Below are 20899 nucleotides of genomic sequence, written 5' to 3'. Positions count from 1 at the left end.
CCTCCCTGCTGTGCTGGCACACGGACGGTGTGAGCTCCCACCCAGTCCCCCCCCAGTTGTTTTTTTTCCTAAGGGCATTACATTTCTGTCAGAATCAGCCCGTGATAATCGTGGCTTTGTTTCAAAGAGTGGCTCCGAGCCACTTCACAGCACCAGGCTGGAGTTAGTGCCCCGGCCCTCCTGTGCTTCCCATCTGAACCACGGTTCCTGCTGCGGGAATTACTGGTGTTACCGAGTGTGCTTTTGTAGGTCTCTGAACCCCAAACTTCCCCCATCTCCTCTTCCTCACCTCTCCCAGGCACCACAAATGCTGAGCCGGCAGTGATGCCGTGCTCGTCCCTCGCACCAGGCTCCCTTCTGTGCTCTGGATCAAAAACACTCGTCTCAACACTCTGCTAGGGAGGGCAAAAATCTCTAAAAACAACCAACCCAACCCAAACCCCAGGCACGTAACTGCTGCAGGTGAACTCAGTAGCTCTGAAAATAACTAATACCCATACCTCCAGCTTGCCAGCTCCACTCCAGCACTTAAGTCCCATTCAAATTAGTAAATAACTCATGTCAAGATTTTTTTAGCTTCAGGTTTTCCAAGCTGGGACACCACTACAGGGCATGGGCTGCGTGGCACATGGCTGACCAGCAGCAAAGCCAGCCCTTGGGAAGCCCCAGGTGGGACTAAACCACATGGGTACAGCAACACAAGATCCCATTGAATGTCTTGAGGCATTTCTCCACTCACCATGGCAGTTTCTCGGCAAATACTGCATCAGATTTCAAGCTTGGGTCGCCTTCCTCCAACTGTTTGATTATTTTCAGATCCAGGAGCCTCTCTCAGGACACAACTTACCAGCTCCAAGGATTACCAGCCAGCCAGTCCCAGGACAGCCAGGATCAGTGGGGCAGCTCGGCGAGATCTGTGCTGCAGGACAGAGCAATGGGAACCAGCTGGAGCTCAGAGCCCGTTAACCACCTGCGGGATCGCTGCTTTCCCCGACAGCAGGTGGGCGAGGGAGAGGTTTTTCTCCTTAATTTAAGAGCTTTTGTGTTTGGGCGTAATGTTTAGGGTGTGATCTTGCAAACGCTTCAGTTACAGTCACCTGCTTGAGGCAGGTGTTAGCATACGCACACCGAGCTTAGACCCCAGGTGAGAAAACCTTCATGTGCCCAAGGCAAAGTGGCACCCCTGGAGCAGCTGGAAGGGGACACGTGGCCTCACTGCGTGCATCCCACGGCAAAGACGTGCTCCTGACAAAGAACATTGTCAGACGCCGTTAGCCCTCGGGAAACAAAGAGAATTATAACAGAGGGGGACCCTATGAAAAAGCCAACACATCGCTGTTATTGCAGCTGATACAACTTGCTGTTGTTGTCCTCAAGCAGCTGCTGCAAGCCTCGAGCACGTGGCTGTGTGTGTGCATGCAGCTCCTGGGCACATCCCGGCTGCACGAAGCATTTCCCTGAGCGAGTGCCTGCCTGCACGAAGAGCTGGGCTGTGAAAGCTCCGACCTTCCTGCAACAGGGAGCCTGAAAGCCTGCTGAGCTGCACCTTTATGCGGTGGAAATCAGAGCAGCTCAGCTGGCTTCAGCAAACTGATTTCAAACACAAGAGGCCCAGGTCACGCCAGAGGCAGCAGCTCGGGCTCAGGTGCAGCTGATGTTGGTGATTGCTGCTCGGAGGTCTTTGGCCAACAGCCTCAGTAACAGGGGCAAACTTCAGTGCTTCACGACCAGCTGCAATTAAAGGCAATTAGCCCAGCTTAAGCTGTGCTCCAAGACAAAAGGTGATCACTTAAACTGCAGGACTTCCACTCCGTATTTTTATTTATAATTATTTTTTCCAACAAGCTCACGTGCACTTTTGCAGCACCTCATTTACTCACAGCACCAGCCCCTCTGATGCTTTTCCAAGCTGAGTCCACGAACAGCCCACAGCCCCCCGGAACACAGTGACATACAACAAAGTATTTATGCTAAAACACGTATCTGTGGTAAAAACAGCTCTTCAGAGAGAATGTCAGTGGTTGTTTATGGTTTTTGACTTTGTGTAAAAAAAAATTGGAAAAAAAATAAAGAAAAATTTGTGTGAAAATGACCTGTTTTGCTAGAAAGATGGATATATAAAAATATCCATGCATTAAATGCTTCATTTTGGGTCACACGAGGTATTTCAGCCCCCAATTATTCACTTGCCAAACGCAGCATTTATGTTCCTCCACCAGTAAAGTGCAAATATTTATTCACCTTCTTCATCTCTGCTGCAATGCCAGCAAGGCTTCTCCATCACTTACGTGGTCTCAGATGCAAGACCTGATATCGGTGTCCACTAAACACGAGCTTGAGAGCAAGAGAAGGAATAAATTTAATAAACAGGGCCACACGGGCAGATTTGAACTGTTAATGCTATGGTTTAACAAGTTACCTGGTTTCTTAAGTGGATGATTTCAGAAGTACTTCCTGGGTATATTCTAATGTAATAGTAATAACGTCCTCATCTATATCTGTCAGACTATATCATCTATACCTATCAGACGTTTTAGAAGCTTCAGTTTGGCCATGCATCCCCGAAAACCATTTCCACGCGTATTTTGAACCATCAGCCCTCATGTTTCTTTCAGGCCAGGAGGCAAACCGCATGGAGAGCTGCTCTGTGATGAGAGCAGAGAGGAGGAAGAAGCCTGGGCAGAACCCCTCAGAGCCAGACGAGCTCCCAGACCGAGTTCTCTGCGTGTTGCTGTGCTTCCCTGCAGGTTTATGAACCAGAGTGTCACTCGTTGAATGATGCTGCAATTAGCAAGGAAGGGCAGCGAGCCTGTGGACAAGAGAGCACGTCAAAGAAAAGGGGCCTTCTCCTGCAGGAGACACCTTTGACCTTGAGGATTATTTTGAGGTGTTCTTTTTTCCAGCCAGCTGGCTGCTGGTGGAAGGAGAATGAGAGTTCTTTACTGTTTAAGCTCTTATAAACAAGAGTCGTTGGATTACCTGGCTTATTTTTCCTGTGCTCTACAAATGTGTGCACACAGGACACGAGCCTGATGGCCAATTTTGGGGATGCTGAGTACAGAAGAAGTGATCCTTAATAAAAAGAGGCTTTAAAAGAGCCGAACACAAGGCAGGCAGTGCAATGAAGTCGCTATTACATTTCAGCTCTACATCTCCCCGAACAGGATTTTCCCTCCCTCCCTCCACGGGATGGACTACACAGAGGTAATTTTAAACCCAGCGAGCTGGTTTCTTTGCTCCCTCACAAATGAGCATAGTTGAATATGAAGCTAAGTTCTGCAGGGTGCATTCTTACAGCAGGATGTATCAAGAATAAATGAACGGTGACGGTGGTTGATCAGATTTTGAGTTGACTCTAGCTCTTTACACAGTCCTCGTTCTGCTAAAATGCCATCGACCTGTCCAACCCACCACAGAATCATTTAGGGTTATTTGGGTAGCAGCACGACTCCTACAATTAGCTTAGTGTAGCACAGTAAATTTGAACATTCACAGCCCTGAAAACAGCTTGTGTGTTGTTTACTGACAGCAGAAACTTCTTTGGCACGTGCTACTTCCACATTTCTACCCGAGCCCAGGTAAAAGCCTCCACTGAGTCTCAACTTCAGGAGCCTTCAGGTGGAAAGAGAAAGATCCTCATCACAGGATCTCTTCTCTCTTCACCTTTAGTAGGAATTCTTTGAAAAAAAAAAATCTTTGAAAAGAGATTTAGCCCAGTTCTTCTTATCTTAAGGCCCCCAAATGACAAACGCTTCATCTCTAATGTTTCTGTAGCCTTTCGACTAATATGATTTCTAGACTTGCAGCACTTTAAGTATATTCACTGTGTATACTGATGTGCTGGCAAATCTAACTACACAGTCACAGCGCTCCTCCTGCGATGCTCAGCATCACTTTGCTGTATTTTTAATGAACTCATTCATTTTTTAGTAAATATGCCAAGCTGTTAGAAACTCATAGCCTCTCCAAATTAAGAACTTCCCCCCGAACATTAATCTTTGCTAAAGAGACAGATGTGACCTTACATGCAGCATCTCTTTTCACATTTATTTCTTCAGCATAGAAAGGAACTCATAGCGTAACACTGCTTTTTAATTATCAGAAATCCATTTAATCACACTGCATTCAAGAACTTTTATTTCATAATAGCAAGTTAATATACATCATAGCTCTTCTGCTGTGAAAGAAGTAGAGCGGGAACAGCTCTAGCCTCTTTCGAGGGTTTCAACAAGCTTGTATGTACAAGAAAATGTTATTTAGAAAAATACCCCAAAACGCTACTTCCCCTCAAATTCTGGCATGAAATACTAGTAACAGAGATGTCAAAGTAAAAACTCCCACTGCCTTCAGTGAGATTTTTGCCTTGGGTTAGAGCCATTTGAAAAGACAGTGTTAAAAAATTATTTTTTTTGAGTTCATAGCCTGTGGAGTATCATGCTGGAAAACTACTGCCCCAAGTTTAATTTGGATAGCTGCCTGAAAGTCCCCCCTGCTTTATAAAACATAGAAAGGCAAATACAGCAAAGCTACTTTAGGGAAAAAAAAAAAAGTATCAAAAGCCTTTGAGATAGATAAAATATATGTGAACCAGTTCACAGAGTTTATTTTTCTAATATTTATTTTTCTACAGTTACGTACACCTAGACACTAATCCTCTTATCCTCTTTTTTTCAAGTGAGGTAATTGGCATTCTGCAAAACAACTGTGTTTCAGTTGGTTTTGTACACAGAAGACACGCTGCAGCTTCTTATTTTTTCATCCTTTTGACAAGAATGAGGTCAAAGAACAAAACTTGTGCTCTGGAAATGTGGCAGATTCCACAAAAAAGCAATCAACAATCTTGCCTCAACGGCCATACACTCTTCTTGGAACGTGTGCAGGCCAGAGCCAAAAGTGATGACAAGATGGCAAGACAAGCCCTGAATGAGAGAAGGCAGCACTCGCTTCTCCAGCAGGGCCTTCCTCAGCTGCACCTCTGTGACCTGGTGATCATTAACAAGGAAAGATACAGGCACTTGTAAAAGGGTCTGGTTCTAAACAAATTAGGGCCAACAAAAAAACTTTGGTGATAACTGACTGAGAGGCTGAGTAGGGAATAGAAATAGCATACAAACCTAGAAAAGGTTTAAATCTGCAATTGCTAATACTGGAAAGAGACATGAGGAGCCCTAGCTACTTAAAAGGATGCTGAACCTCTCAAAGCACCTTCTTGGCAGTCATTATCCAGACAAAAGTTGCATTAAGTTTTGTCTGAGTCAAGACTGAAGAGTTGCCATTGTTGCATGAACTGGCAAAGCTACAGCTGTGGTGTGTTACCAAACAGCCCTAAAAACTGACTGCAGTGACATTAAAATCTAGTTAGGTAGCCTCTGTAGGGAGGCAGCTGACATTTTTGGAATTTCAGATACCCTTAATTTTCCTCGTTACTCTTTCTCAAGTAACTTCAGTTGACTTGATTGTTTCTATGCCACCTGAAGATATTTCAATCCTCCCCTGAAATACCTCTACAATTGATGAAAATTAAAGTAACTGATCATAATTGCCCTTTGCTCAGGCATTTCAAAATTCCAGAGACAAATCTCAATTGCATCCAAGAAAAAACAACGACGATATCCAAGTATTGCCCTATTATCTTTTTTCCATATCAATGTATTTAATGACCTATAAAAGTTACAAAAGTAACTCTAAATTACATTTACATATATAACACTGAGAAAATAAAATCCCAAGCAACATGGAGACAAAAAACATGAAGAGATGACTGATTCTAGAGTAGTTTACGACTTTTTACAGTCTCAGGATGTAGCAACCACATGAACACTTCCTTCCCGAAGTGTAACTTGTACAACTTTTGCCACTTATTGCAGTAAGTGGTAAAATTCCCACAAAATTCAGTGGCAACAGGATTTTTTAATGTAAAGATCACAGATTTGTCAGATATCAAAAGTCAGAACAATTGATAATACTAAAAGAGGCTATGCAGATGGCTACATATGCATTCAAGTGAGTTTAAATTCATTGAGGATGAAGGAAACTCACAGCTTAAAATTAATGTGTCACATATAGGTATCTGATAAAATGTTGTCAAAGAATATTCTGAGTCACATGTGGTGAGCAAATATTCACAAGACTAGAATAAATAACAGATAGTTTATTATCAGGGAATACTTCAGACTGTGGTATTCCTGACAATGCTCGTACAGAATCATCACGTAAGAAGACGAGTGAAGCCCTGGCAGTTCCTAGTTTCCACTTAGTTTTCTCATGATAGGGCTGTCAGGTTCGGCGTTGGTGAAGATGCTTCCTACCACGACGTGAGTACCCCAGATGTTATGACGAATAACTTTGCAGCAGCCAAGATCATCAACGGAGAATCCAAAGTGGCGGTAGCGTTCATCTGTTTCAAATAGTGTGTTGTTTGTGTAAGGTCCAAAAAACTAGGTGGAAAAAGAGAATTTCACTTAATATTTCCAAGAACATTCCAGACTAAGCCCAGTAACAACACATTTAAGTTTTAAAAATGTCACTATTACCCCTTTTTAAAACAAAACCTAAGCCCAACAGTACCAGCTATACTTGTAGGAAGAAATTTTATGAAGATTTGTTTGTGCAATCTACATGCAGAGCACCTCTGATTGTACTGGTAGCCCATATTTCAAGGTTTCCTCTTACTGCTGACAGAGGTCTGAGGGTGTATCAGCATGTCCAAATGTCCAATCAAACACACATACAAAAACCCCTAAATGCCTTGAAAAAGTAGCAGATTTTTTTAAAAAACACTTAGGATAGAAACCTCCCGTAAAATAGCAAAATTAAGGTGTATCTTTTCAATGAACCCCCTATAAAGAAAATGCTTTCAGTAGTAAAATGTTATATAATAACAACAGAAAACTTATTTCAGTTGCTTTATCTCAGAAGAGGAAGCTTCTGACAAAAGCCTACTGCTGCTGAGCAGGTTATGGGTAAGGATGTTACTACCGAACTGAAGCCCAAAGACATCGTCTTACTTTTATTAACCTGTCACTGTTCTTTAAATGCATGGAATTCCCAGGGAAGCTTTTAAGTACTATAAACACCTTCAATTGCTTGTTTAGCTTATAAACAATCCCTGTTAAACCTATTTGCCTCTGATGACACAGTAAATCACGGCCTTTCATGGTATTTTTAAATAAAAACCCCACTAAAATGAGCTTTGCCATGATTATGTTCAACTATGATATGGTTTTAACGATTAGTTCTCAGACAAAACTGCATGTGAACACATGTTTTAATAGAAATCCTCAGTGCTGCCTTGTAGGTTTTAAGCCACTGTTGCATTTTGTAGATGTCTTGGTAAGAAACTGTCCTCCTGAGAATTGGTGTAATCTGGCAGTGAATGCCATTGCTGTTTAAACATAACAAGCCATTCATTTTTTCTATGTAACAAATATAACTGTGCAAAGAGGTTTTTTAAAGAACACCCATCTAGACAGGTAAGTGTGTGCACTACCAAAAGACCTTTGGAGGGCACAAGCAGTCGACCATGTAGTGATGGAGAATTTTTAGGCATCAAATTTCTAGTTAGCTAAAATTCAACTTCATTGCTGAACAATGCTCTCAGAAAGAACAACTGCAACAACAGCTGACAGCGAATGAAGTGGCTGGGGGCCACTTCTAAATTTAGGAAAGGAATTACCCTATGGTAACAGCTTTTGATCAATATGAAGACGTTGGATTTAACCCATATAGAAGAATACAAATACCACTGCTAGTTAGGTCAACAGGATTCCGCACAGCACAGAACTTACAGCCAGTCCTGAGGATGGATCAATGAAGTCGGCCCAATAGCCTTCAGAACAGATTGCATAGCAGATTTCCTTGGCACCATTAATGAACTTAAGGAGAAGGAAAAAAAAAAAAAGGTAATAAACATTTTTTGAAAATATAAATAGATCAGAACGCAAATAAAGTTTTCCAAAAGTAACTTTCTGTACATCTAAGACTTACCTGTTTTCCAGACAAAAAAAAAAATAAATCAGATTTAAAGCTGACGTCCCAACATGGCACAAGAAAATTACATGACCTACAGATGACAGCACATTTCTGCACAGATAAATAAGTGAGAACAGGAGACCTCAGTTATGTTTTTAATGAGGAAAGGTAAATTAGGAAGGTAACAGGAATTCACGGAAAACTCCTGAAGAAGTCCACAAACGTGAATGAGAACCCTCCCCCAAAAAATCTCGAGATATGCATTGATTCTAAAACCATCTATACACTGAATTGACGTAGCTCCCTTGGAACATGAATGAATTGCCCTAATCTCATGAAAAAGAAAACTTAAATTAAGTTTATATTCTATTTATTTTCAATTAAATAAAATTGGACTGTTTTCTGGAATTAGTGTCCTGAGCAGTTCAAGGTACAAAGATGATTACATTTATTAAGACTGAGGCTGAATGGTCCCAAATAAGGGAAGTTTATCCTTGACAGTGATCAGTTCTGTATTTTGAAGCTTGCTGGCTCTGAAAATCAACCATCTTCCAACTCTAAGTCACAAATGTAAGCAAGCCATCTGAAGGCATCATTTAAGGCATTACATTTCTGGTACAACACTGGATCAAAAGGTGCAGTGTAACAACCCCACAGCAACCTCTTAGAGTGACACTAATAAATGCCTTAGATTAACCACTGTAAACACTTAGATTTGACTGTAAATAACCCTCATTACTTCAGCACAAGCCTCTCACATTAAATTAGTATTTTTAATGTTACTTCTAATCATTTATGAAGCAAACAAACAGACCATTTTCTGGTGAGTTTGCTGTTAGTAACCTTTAGGCTGGGAGGTTACAGCTAACATCCTAACACCCCTGCAATGACTATATTAGACTTGACAGGGAGGTGCACAAGGAAGAAAGATGCCAATTAACATATAATTAGACCAGATTACAATGCCAAAGACCAACAGACCATAAATAATTCAAAGAGAAGAACATACTGAAACGAAGGGAATTTTAATTTGGGTGTAATTTTTATGTTGATCCTTCAGGCTGCTTCTTCCTTTTTTGTGGTGACCCTTACGTTGCTCTACACAGACCACATCCAACCTTGGAATCTACTTTCCAAGATTGAAAAGGACAGTAGCAGACTTATTTTCAAACATAAATCTAACCTTCACTGCAAAGATGAAAATCCCATAGGATAATTTTTGATGATTTTAGAAAAACTACAATATATAAAGCCGTTGTATTTTAAGGTACGAAGAAAAACCCACCAGCAGTGGTGAACATCGACACCTGCTGGAGCAGTCAAAACTCTGAAGAATGAGAAAAAGCTATTTTCAGAGAGACCTCTAGTGGCAAGAGAAGACAAAGCTCATGAGGCCAGTTAGCATGTTGCTAAAATCACTGATACCCGGATCCTATTATCAGAAGGTGAGGATGCACTCACTGACAGAGCACATGATGGAATTTCAGCTACATCACAGAAAAGTAAAGTCCTACAAAACGAATTGTACTAAAGATCAAGTAAGGCAAGAAAACACTCACTGACCTTTAGATGCAACAGGATAACTAACCTTAATGAAAGTGACAAAGCTGTAAAAAGTTGTCTCCATTTAGTCAGAAAGAGAACACAGCACTAGCTCCAACATGCAGTACAGAATATTACTGCCAGAGCTAGAAATGGTCTGAATATACAAATCAGACTGATCTACAAAGATAAAGCTGATGCTCACGTCAGCTACTTACGTTTTCTAACAGCATTTCTCTCTCATCCTCAACTTCTTGACTCCACGCAGTCATATCATTTTTAGTCTTCTGGGTAACTGTTAACACTGTTAAACGGCTGGCATTCACATCTGGAAACATTAACTCGAAGTCTAAAGAAAAGGAAACCAGTATTTTATGAGTTCTCTTACTTACTTTATTTAGGACTTTTCACTTTTAGACAAATTATCAATCCTGCTTTTGTGGTAATGCACATTGGTAAGGCCCTGCTAAAGGTTACTCATGGGCTGGAGTTTGCTATTCCAAGATCTCCTATTTAATTGCAAGATGACAAAAGCTCCACCATTCTGTACATTTCAGAATATGCAAACAAGTAACTTTCCTTGCAGAAATATAACACTAAGTATGGTAACAGTTTAGTATTTTGAAGCTAAGACCACCACAGGTCTCTGCACCCAAGATGCACAGATCCGTATTTTCTGGCTACACTGCATTACTTCACACGTACTGGTTTTTACAGTAAATCTCACAATAAAAATGTCTCAGATCCACTTCAAACACTGCTCTTAGGACATGAAAGCAAACTCACAGCATGCTGCTGGTTGTGACAGCTTTTCCCCTGGGGCAGAAAAGGGCCCAAGCCTGTCACAATTCCCTCTCTCTAGTGCCTTTTGGAGTACAAACAGGAACCCACCAGGTGACAAATAGGCTTCTCAGAGCCTTGTTTGCATTGGGGGAGAAGGCTGCACCTTCCAGAATTAGAAGTCCAAAGGTTCAATTTCTTGCTGTCTGAGAAGCCTGGCCTCTTCAGTATCTAACCTAGGAATTCAGTCTCTCTTGTCAGCATATCACTTCTAAAAATCAGAAGTTTTTACTCCAATTTAATTCCAATCACTTTTAGAACAGAAAGAAAAATACAAAACCAATGACTTCAGGAGTAATATGATTTCGATTCACTCTTTTACTAAGAAGCAGTGCCAAAACACTTGATTTTGTCACAACTTGGTTTATAGGGTCTCTTGACCCTACATAAGCAGATAGAAGTTAATTTCCACCCCCGCCCCCCAAGCTGATCTTAAATTTAACGGAGAATTCTTCATTCTCCAGTGTGTTTTTCGTTTGTAAAATACTGACTTTGGATTACCTTATTTCATTACACATCCCGTCACATCAACTTTATCAGAGCTTTTATTTACATATTGTACTTTTTTTAAAAAAAATGTATTTTTTAACTGTCAAGAAAATGCATACCTTTTTGTAACAGTTGAGGACAAGCTTGTACTGCACATTCTACCTTTGCATTTTCAAAGTATGTTTCAGCATTATTTACTTGCTGTTTCTGTGGCACATCAGCACCCTGATGAAAATAAAAAGTTTAACTTTTCTATTAACAGGAATAACAGTGCACACCAGACTGTCATTTTGCAACTACATGCCCACTGATATATCCAAGTAGTTTCTCAGAAAGTTGATTTGCTGTGATTTAAAACTTGTTTTTCAAGTATTAAAATTAGAACAGATACATATAAACAGAAATTTAAGGTTTTGGTTAACACAGTTAAAGTTTAAGCAATAGAAAACTTTTTGAAAAACACTCCTTTGAAATAATGGCCTGCAAGTATTTAATCCAACATCAACTGATAGGTTGCAGACATACATAAATTCCCTGAACTGGAATAAAACAGCTCTAGAGCTCTGAACTGCCAGCAATTTCAGCTTTAGCATTCTAAAAATCAGAAGCATTTTCCAATAAAACTATTTTTATTCTCTATGGTTTTGTTCTACAGTTTCTTAAAAGAACACAACACAGATTCTTGCGTGTATGTTACAAATCCAGCACTGTTAAGTCAGATGTGTAACATTTAAGCTCACGATGTCCTTAACAGGGAAGTTAGAACAGCTGCCTCCTTTGGCATAGCAACTGCTAGGTAACATCAGCATAGAATGCCTAAACACATCTTTTCTAACTTTAATTTTGCCATAATTTACAAGGAGTTTCTCTTAAGACTGAAATGACAACGCAGAGTACGTTGTGTCCTATCTAACACACATTTGTATTTGCAGGTTCTCCCTAGAGAAAACGATTACACCAAACACAATGCAAGGTTTTGCGTTTGTTCTAGAATTTAAAATCAAGAATAGTAGAAAAAAAAGTACAAAAATCATGCAAACAACAGATATTAACTGCACTTTCATGTACCTTGCATTATAACTGTAAAACTCAGCTCAGCTGGTACTTGAAGCCTCCCAAATGATGCAGTTATGCTGGTGCACCCTTCCTGTTCTTCCTAATCACAGGGTGCTTCCCTTACTACGGAAGGTAAGGTGATGGTTGACCCTGATTTGTCTGCTGCTCTCATTCCATCCAGCTGATGTCCACCTACACAGCACACCCACTTCCCATGCATGCCATCATCAAGAGACGATGGCCATTTTCCTAAGACAAACACCACTTTTCATACTAATGGGCTGGTAGGTTCATTTATTGTGCTCACATCAACTAATTTATAGTCTGAGGAATAAGGAGGCCAGAGGGGTTTGCCATTCCTCTGCCTGCTTCAAGGACAGGTGCCTGAGCTTCAGTGGCACTGAGCTTTTCTCCTGCTTGCTGCAGCAACCTGTGGCAGGAGGCCCTTGTACTAGCTGATGCCATCACCCAAATCTGGGTCTCCTCCAGAAGTGACCGGTTTAGCATTTTCACCAGCTGAATGCTGCTCATGGATTTCTGAACAGCAGCAGTATTAAACAGAGCTGATTCTTGTTAACTGCATTCTGGGTACCAGTTGCAACCCCCCCCTCTGCTCTTTCCAGTTTTCCCATTCGATTTGGATCAGCAGCAGCTGCACTGAGAACTTCATTATACAAGTAATCTTTCTAGAAAGCAAACATGCCCTCAGCACACCTGGTTTGCATTAAAGACTAGAATTTTTTTGGTCTTTTGACCAAAGTTATGATCCACAAAAGCTGAAAACAATTCTGTGAGGTCACCAGAAACTTGTTTTCTAAACACTTTGGAATATAATATTACATCTACAAAAAACATACACAGCATTTTTACAGCAGAGATTCATTAGCTGACTTCTGATGTCTGAGCATGCCACAAACTCAGAGATGGGGAAGTTGAATCAGCAGCTAGTAGCAATGAACATTTGTTGAAACGCTCTGATCAAGCAAGTCAAGCTAGCAATTAGCAAGCTGCCTGTTGTTAATAAAGCATCTGACTCGCTGCAAGTTCTGTAATTGCCAAAATGCCGTCTCATTTTGAGACATGAGGTTGAGCTGTGCAGGTCTGCTTCTCACATCTGAATTCAGTGGTAGTCAGAACTAAACAGGCAGGTCTAAGGACACTGCCTGAACTGTGCAAGCCCAGATCCATTACAGGAAACGCTGGAGTTAAGAAACTACCAGCCCTATTTGGTAAGAGGTGTTGGGACTTGGCAAACAGTACATTCTGAACCTGAAGTTTTCATACATCTATATAAGTTGTTACTACAGTACTATTTCACTAAGCACTACTTAGACATACAGTTAAAAAGGAAAAAAAGAAATATTTCAGAGTTTGTTTTTGTTTCTCCTAAAAGAAAAAATAATCAGCTAGGTTCTATGCAATCTCCCCCTCATCCTACCTGAAATTCATCCTTAAACACCGTCTAGAACATCATCAGTACCTTTTTTTTCAGGAGGAAGAGAGAATAATTACGTTTCTTCCAAGCAAGAAGTATCAGCCTCACAGAGGAAGCCTGTTCTTACCTGAAATTCATTTATGTATTGTGCCATTACAAATTCATGCCTTTCACTCGGTGAAGGCTCTGCTAATATATCAGGCAGAGGTTTTGAAATTTGGCTTTTCTTCTGAGCAGCAGTACCATTTAGGTGACAGTCAAAACCAATATTACCAGGCAACTGGAATCTCTGGTCTTGAGGGCCAAATGGACCCATTACTTCATCCGGCCATACAGTTCTTGGACCTGTAAAAGTCAAGGCCTTGCTTTAGTCATCACGTTATTTAAAAAGAAAAAAAAAAAAAAAAGACAAAAAACCCTCTCCCATTCAAATATCTGTATTTCATCACAATCATATACAGCCAAGGCAACCACAACACAGAAGGGTCCTGCAAAAAAGCACCCTTCAGGATTCCCAGCTTTAAATGGGGTGGACAGTTCTATAGCACACGAATTCAAAGAAAACGAATTTGCTTTTTCTTACATAAATCAGGAGGTGTAGCAGCAACATGAGGCTCATCTGAGCCAGAGGAACCTGCTGTAGAAAAAGCCTTGGGATTTACAACTCTTTTGACTAAGGAATAAAACCCTGGTAGGTAGGTGACCAATCTTGCTCTGTTACAGAGCACCTGAGAAGACAAAAACAAAAGCAAGTATTATATACTGCTGGCAAATTTACTAGTTAAAGTACAGTTTTGTAGATCACAAGAGAAAACCTCCCTCCATGATTAAAATTGTAATTTATCATCACTTGTTTTTGTAAAATCACTATTTAAGAACACATCATTATCATCTTTATATTAGTAAGAGTATTCTAAGCAAAGAAAAAGCCTTAAAAGCACTTAGTAATAGGCCTCCTCACTTTAGGAAAACAGAACTTAAAAGTTTAAATAGCATCACTGAGACCCCGTAACCTAAATTAAGTTATAGATGTGAAAAAAATATGCATTGTTTCCATGATTACAATTCAATCGTGTCATTTGTTACCAGAAATATCAAGTAAGCACTGATATCCAAAACCTCTGCCCTAAAATCTAGCCCGAACACTAGCTAACCTGTGGTCCCACTTCCTAGAAGACTTGAGGGAGACGCAGGATAGCATCCCTACAGATACATCTTGCAGCTTTCATCTCGAAGCACGCATACATATGTGCATACACACATTTCTCCGCCAGCAAAGCACGCATACCAACAGCTCTGAGCCATACAGGGGGCCGTGCATACCAAAACAGGTGGGTATGGTAATTTCTGCTTCTGTATTTTGCTCTTGAAATCCATAAATATTTAACACGTGCAAAACTTCAGCTAGTACAACCAACGGTATTTAGATTTGCAAACTCAGCACATTCACATATTTATAAACAAGCATTACTGCAAACAGCTCGGATCAGTACCCTGGGCAAGCTGCCAGCAAGCCACAAAACCTTTATGAACGCTGCGGTCTTGGAATACACCAGAAAATCTGCTTCACGCCACAGAACTCCACTGTCAACATAACTTTCAGGCACTGAAGAAGACTCTATCAGAGGCTGATTCAGCCATGCAGCAAACAGCAAGCGATGCAATGCTACCTCCCTCAGCACGCAAACGGCCTCAGCAAAGGGCTCCAAAGAGCTCTTGGCTCCTCACCATGAGGATTAACTCTGAAGCCCAGTGGTGGTGTGTGTCCCAAACAGCAGCACAAGCAACTGTCACTCAGCTTTTTTGCAAAAAATAAAAAATAAAATAAAACATCCAGGTGACCCAATCACATGGTCTGAACTTTTGGGTAGACCTGTGCGCTGTCAAGAGTTGGACTTGATGATCCTTAAGGGTCCCTTCCAACTCAGGATATTCTATGATTCTATGATCTATTTTTTAATGCTTTAAAAACAGATGGATTACTTTCATGACACAGTTCCACACACGTAACAAAAGTAATCCATCATACACTCAAAAAGTAAAGCATAATTTAAAAGATGTTACATCTAGCACAAAGCTACTAAAACTTTTAACTAGTTTCACAAAACCACACGTTCCTGGAAAACTTAAGCCCCCTGCCACAGCCTATACACTTTCATAACACTTCATTTCCAGCTGAGAGAAAGAAATTATTTTGAGAAGCCGAAATACGGGGTTCTTCCTTAAAAACTGTACAACTCACATGTTTGGATAAAGGCTCTATTTGAAGTGCCATGACCTAACCCAGTGGGCACCTGCTTCTTCCACGCTACCTCTACACAAACATACAGCGTCTAATACATCTGACTAACACCACCACGACTCAAACACATTAACACAGTTAATTTACTAATATCATCAAGTTTTTAAAGTTAAGGTCTTAAGTTGTTTGGGTCTAAAACAGCAAGAAGTTTAAGAGATTCATGTAACAACAACAAACCCTGCTGATCCCCTTGAACCTTTCCCCTACATTGTAAAAGCACTACTGAAATAAGTTATTGTGTAATAATCGCATATATTGCAGATTAAAGTATACAAAAATAATTATTGATGACATATAAGAGAAACGTTTTTCCTTATCAGCAGGTTAATTTAAGGCGGAGATGTTACCACTATTAATCGATACATTGATTTAGCCCAACAGTGCAAATATTTACATACCTGGCATCACCCCAGTAAAAAAAATCCCGCTGAAACCAAAACACATTCCCGTCTCGGTGACAAAACAAGCTAGATCAGTAAAGTACGTTTTATCTTTCAGTCAGAAAGCCCCCCAGCAAACTTAAAGGCTTCACCTTAACACATGATACACTTCAGGTGCTTAGAGGGAAGAAGGCTGACACTCCTAATGACCTCTTCCTGAGAATATATATATATTTAAAGTCTGTTTTATAAGGGGGGAGGATTTTAAATGGGGAGGAAGGCGGGGGTGCCCCCATTCCGCCTCAGTTGCTCACCTTAGCCATCGCCGCCGCCCGGCTGCCTCAGCCCCCGGCCCGGCTCCCCCTGCAAGAGAAGCGAATGCAGACGGCCCTGAGGCGCCCGGCCCCGCTCTCCCTCAGGGCTAAGCCCCCCTGACAGCGGCAGGGACCGATAAAAACCGATAAAGACCGATAAAAGGGACCGAGAGCCGCCCGCCCGGCTGCGCTCTCCTCTTCCTACAAAATGGCGGCCGCCCCCGCCCCCCGCCGCTCCCCCTCAGCCGCCTCCCCGCCCGCCGCCAGGCCCGGCCCGTTGCCCCGCCGCCACATCGCTCGCACACCCCGGCTTGAGCAGGCGGAGATCTGAAAAGATCCGAAAAGATCCGAAAGCCGGGAATCGTTTGCTTTAGGCTACACGGGGCGGTGGTGGCGGCGGTGGGGTGCTCCTCGGGGTGGCGGTGGCGGCGGAGGGGTTCTCCTCAGGGCGGCCGCCGCCGCCATGTTGTTGTCCCCTCAGAGCCCGCCGCCTCCCTCTGCCTCCTTCCCTCATGGCCGCGCTCGTCTCGGGCAGCCCTGGGTGCAGACCCCGCTGTGGGGTCCCTCACGGGCCGGGGGGGACCGGGGTGGCGGTGCAGTGCCCACCCGGAGCACCAGGGGTCAGCAGCGCTGCGTGCTCTGAGGCGATTACCGAGGGGGGATGAACCGGGAGGCGTCGAGCCCCCACACAGGTCACTTGGTGCCTTGGAAGGCAAAATTGGGAGGAAAAATGCTATTTCTGCTCACCAAGCAGGTCCTCGAAGGACGATCCGTAGCTCCGTTCAATAAACTTTTCTTCAACAGAGCAAAGTTTGTGTTTATTTTTTTCCCTCACTTCATGTTTATAAGCTGCCTTTCCCCCTAGTCCTAGTTTTTTGGGCTCTGCAGTGGCATGTGTTTGCAAGCAAGCCCTCACTTACAATAAACTTTGACATTACAAACTGTATTTGTGCTGAGGTAGTTCCCTGGTTTGAAGTCTTAATTTTTATATATCTACTTGCTGCTACGTGAAATTAACTGCAGAAGTTATTAGCACACACTGGCAGCCCCGCACTGCAACAAGCTGTGTTTGGGGGCACGGCCTTGTTGCTCCCAGAGAAAAACAGAAACTCGAAGATAGTTAATATTTATTATTTCATCCCTACTAACCATATGTATTCTATTCGGTAGGTAAATCACTATCCAGAGAATGTGTGTTGAACATACACGACATTGGTGTGGCTCAGGGTGCTGATTCCAAAGCCATCTCCACACACATGACAAATGCCTACGCATTCACAGAATCAGTCTGGTTTTCTTTCACATCTTCAAAATGTTTTATACTTTATTTATTTATTTATTTATTTATTTATCCACATCCAAGCACTTTGTCCATCATACCATATCCACCAGTTGGAGTTGGACTCAATGATCCTTATGGGTCCCTTCCAACTTGGGATATTCCATGATACCAACTCCACTATTGCTTGTATGCTGCATCTTCCCAGCTTCTCTAAGAAAGCTCTAATGATCAGTTTTCTAATTTGGAGGCTGGAATAGCCTTCCAGAGGCACTGTAGTGAACAACCTCATTGCCTTTGTCTACAAGTTCACTCTGTTTTGTTTGCCTAGCACGGCGATCACCCTCTGTGCCTTACCTTCTCGTAAATCTTGGCAGGAATGGAAAGGGGAGAGAGCTTTGTAGCTAGCTTAAGACTCAGCATTTTGTTTTCAGGTAGCTTTTTTATCCTTTTTCCAATAATGTGATTTAATTTAGATCATGAGTTCTTTGAGGCAAAAACCTCCCTACTTGCATACGTGGAAACTGCTGTGCATACTAATGGAACAATTTAAATGCTGAATTAAAAATGTCAGGGGAGAGGTGCCCCAAACCAAATCTTTAAAGCTAATATAAAAGGGCTGTATTGCTGTTTGCTTCTGCAGCAGAGGGGAAACACACAAGCCATGTTGGAATACTAGGATTAAGATCCTTCTTTCTTATTTTTTTTGCCACTTCTTTGCTGTCTGTTCAAAGCAGTGATGTTGGTTAAGGAAAGAGAAATTTAATCTCTTGCCTTCAAAATAAAAAAAGATTGGGTGTTCAAATCCCTCAGTGAATGTGCAGCTTAATTTACTTTCGTTATAAAACATATTTCTGGGCAATTTTGATTTTGCTTTGCTGCTGGGTTGTTGGTGTAAACCAATTCTAAAGGTTGGAATACATAAATAATAAAAATAATAAAATTATTTTCAGTGGTGATAGTAATAATATTTAGCCCTATGATGTTCTTACTTTAATAAATTTCTGCTAATTTTATTAGGAGCAAGACAAAATTCTTGTATTCAGTTCTAAACAATATGATACGTTAGATAAATGCAATGTCACAATTTTCATTTTTGGATTGTTTCATGAGAACATTTGCTCACTAGTGCTTGCTACTCAACTATTTTATTAATTTAATGCTAGCACACTTAGTTCTCATTTGCTTTTAAATTAAATATTCATGTTGAATCTCAACTTCAGTAAAAAAAAAAAGGCTAAAGAAATGCAACTTTAACTCTTTGCAGAATGCAATTTAATTCCTCTGATAGGAAAGCACTCTGGATTACATTCAGTCTGTATTGACTTGTCCTTAAGCAATCCCAATTTATCCTCTCTCCGGGGTTAGCACTTCAAGATACTCAAATCAATCAATGAGTTATCAACCCCTGAAGTTTGTGGCCTGAATTCATAAACATTAATTTCAATAAAGTTTCTACCTCTATTCAAAGGAGACTGCAAAATAAAATGATCCAATTACAGATTTATCAAATATTAATCATTAAAATCTTCCAGATCTTTCCGATGCCTACATTCTTCTCCCCTGGTGTCGGGAAAGTAATTAGCAGCTGGCTTTGATTAAATTCTTCCCTCGGAGATCACTTTTCTCAGTTTGGGAGAGAGAAAGGAATACACACGGGTATGTAATTCCTCATTTTAAAATCTTTCCTGGAAAATACGTGTAGGTTCAGTTAACTGAAATTATTCTTTCCATGAAGATGGAAGAAACTCATTCTCTGTCCAGGAACCTGTAGTGATTTTAACGCTGAACCCCGCAGTGCACAACCTGGCTGTCCCCGTTGAGTTACTGGATGCTCTTTTCCCTTAGCAGGCGCCTGTCTGGTGTCCGTGGCTTCCTCTCAGCGGTTCGAACAGGATGCGGTGCAGGAAGGAGTCTGAGCAGCTGCAGCAACACCAGAGCAGGAGGGATGTGGAGGGGAGCCTTCCCAGCCAGCATTCCCCTCTGCCACAACACCCAGCTCCAAACCCCCGTGGTTGTTCTCCTTCAGCATCTCCAGACTTGCTGGATTCCTTGGTCTGCAAGCAGAGGAGTCAGAGATGCCTTTCAAAAGCAGTTTTGGTGCCTGAGACAAGCAAAGGTGAATCTTCAGCCCTTCCCCACTCTGCTCCTCCAGGGGCCCAGAGAAGCCGTGGAAACATCGTGCTTGGAGATCTTCAGAACTCAATGGGATGAGGCCCTGGGGTTGGGCTGAAGACCTCCAGACATCCAGAATTGAAACGTGTCTTTCCCTGTCATCAGGTGCTTCTGTTTTTGTGAAGATTGACAGATTCTTCTCACACAAACACCAAATGCCTGTGATTACATGTGGTGTCTTCAGTATCTGCTCAGCGCCATAGCACCCCTGCCATCACCCGTTACTTGGTGGATGGTCCTTATCGGTCCTGGATTTCTGTCTTGCTCAGCACAGCTTGCCTGTCTGCTGAGGATGTTTTACTCTTTCCGAAGTGTGTACATTGCTATATAAAGCCCAGCTGTGAGGACGATCTTGTGTTCTCTTCGGTTTTTGGAGGAACAAGACTGTAACGAAAACCTCTTTGTTTTCATCTTTATTCATTAGCTGAGAGGTAAAATATTTTTCAGCCTGTCTAAATAGAGGCTTTTGGATTTTTTCCATAAGCATTGAACTTGCAGCCTTTGCTTGTTTTCCTAAAGCCAGGGATTCCTCTGTAGTGTAGCTCTTTGCTGCTTATATGGCCCGACTTACCCTGTGGTTAATTGGGTGTAATTCATCTGAAGACGGCGGAGTTGTGCCTGATCGTGAGGGTGGCGGTGTTTCATCTGTAGGTGCTTATCTTAATACTGCAGAAGCTCGTTAAGTGGTCATAAAAATAATGAGATATCCTTTATTCCTACTGCAAGAAACTTGAAAACGCGTTTTAAAGTATCTCCGTTTCTGTGCAGTGATGGATGGTGCTGGCGCTCGCCATTTACCTAATGGCATCCATTAAACCTCGTTAGGACTTTGTTAAGCCACTGATCAGGTCACCGATGTCGAGTTTTCATCTCTGAAACCTGCTCACAGCTCACAGCACCTGAGCACACCAGCAGCCAGCCCAACCTGGTTCATTCCCTCGCCATTCCCCGTGGCTCCAGCGTGCTTCAAAAGCCAGGGGAGAGGGCAGGAGGAGAGCCCCCCCGGTGGCCCCATGACACCGAGGAGTGCCGTGGGTCTGACATCCCAAATTGAGCCCCCTGCTCCTTTTTTTTGAGGTGACAGACTTCAGCCATCCCTTCGCATCGCCTTCGTGT

At 42.0% G+C, this 20899-nt stretch overlaps 1 protein-coding gene across 1 annotated transcript; it reads right to left on the bottom strand.

The window, feature by feature from the left end:
- Positions 1-4078: 4078 nt before the first annotated feature.
- On the bottom strand, positions 4079-16560 carry MMADHC (metabolism of cobalamin associated D). Its single transcript, XM_068686996.1, has 7 exons — positions 16330-16560; positions 13917-14061; positions 13461-13678; positions 10962-11067; positions 9732-9862; positions 7788-7874; positions 4079-6437 (listed from the first exon to the last, which is right to left on the bottom strand). Exons 1-7 carry the CDS (start codon positions 16336-16338, stop codon positions 6243-6245), a joined length of 891 nt encoding a protein of 296 aa, XP_068543097.1. The 5' UTR covers positions 16339-16560; the 3' UTR covers positions 4079-6242.
- Positions 16561-20899: the final 4339 nt, after the last annotated feature.

The sequence above is a fragment of the Anas acuta genome, chromosome 6 (assembly GCF_963932015.1).
Source record: "Anas acuta chromosome 6, bAnaAcu1.1, whole genome shotgun sequence".
In the NCBI taxonomy this organism is placed as follows: Eukaryota; Metazoa; Chordata; class Aves; order Anseriformes; family Anatidae; genus Anas; species Anas acuta.
The sequence above is the reverse complement of the archived record's forward strand: the minus strand, read 5'-3'. Positions and strand labels throughout refer to the sequence as shown.

Coding starts and splice junctions, on each gene's coding strand:
- MMADHC (XM_068686996.1), bottom strand. Junction 7,875..9,731: donor GAGAAATGCTGTTAGAAAAC/GTAAGTAGCTGA, acceptor CTTCTCCTTAAG/TTCATTAATGGTGCCAAGGA. Junction 6,438..7,787: donor ATCCATCCTCAGGACTGGCT/GTAAGTTCTGTG, acceptor TTTTCCACCTAG/TTTTTTGGACCTTACACAAA.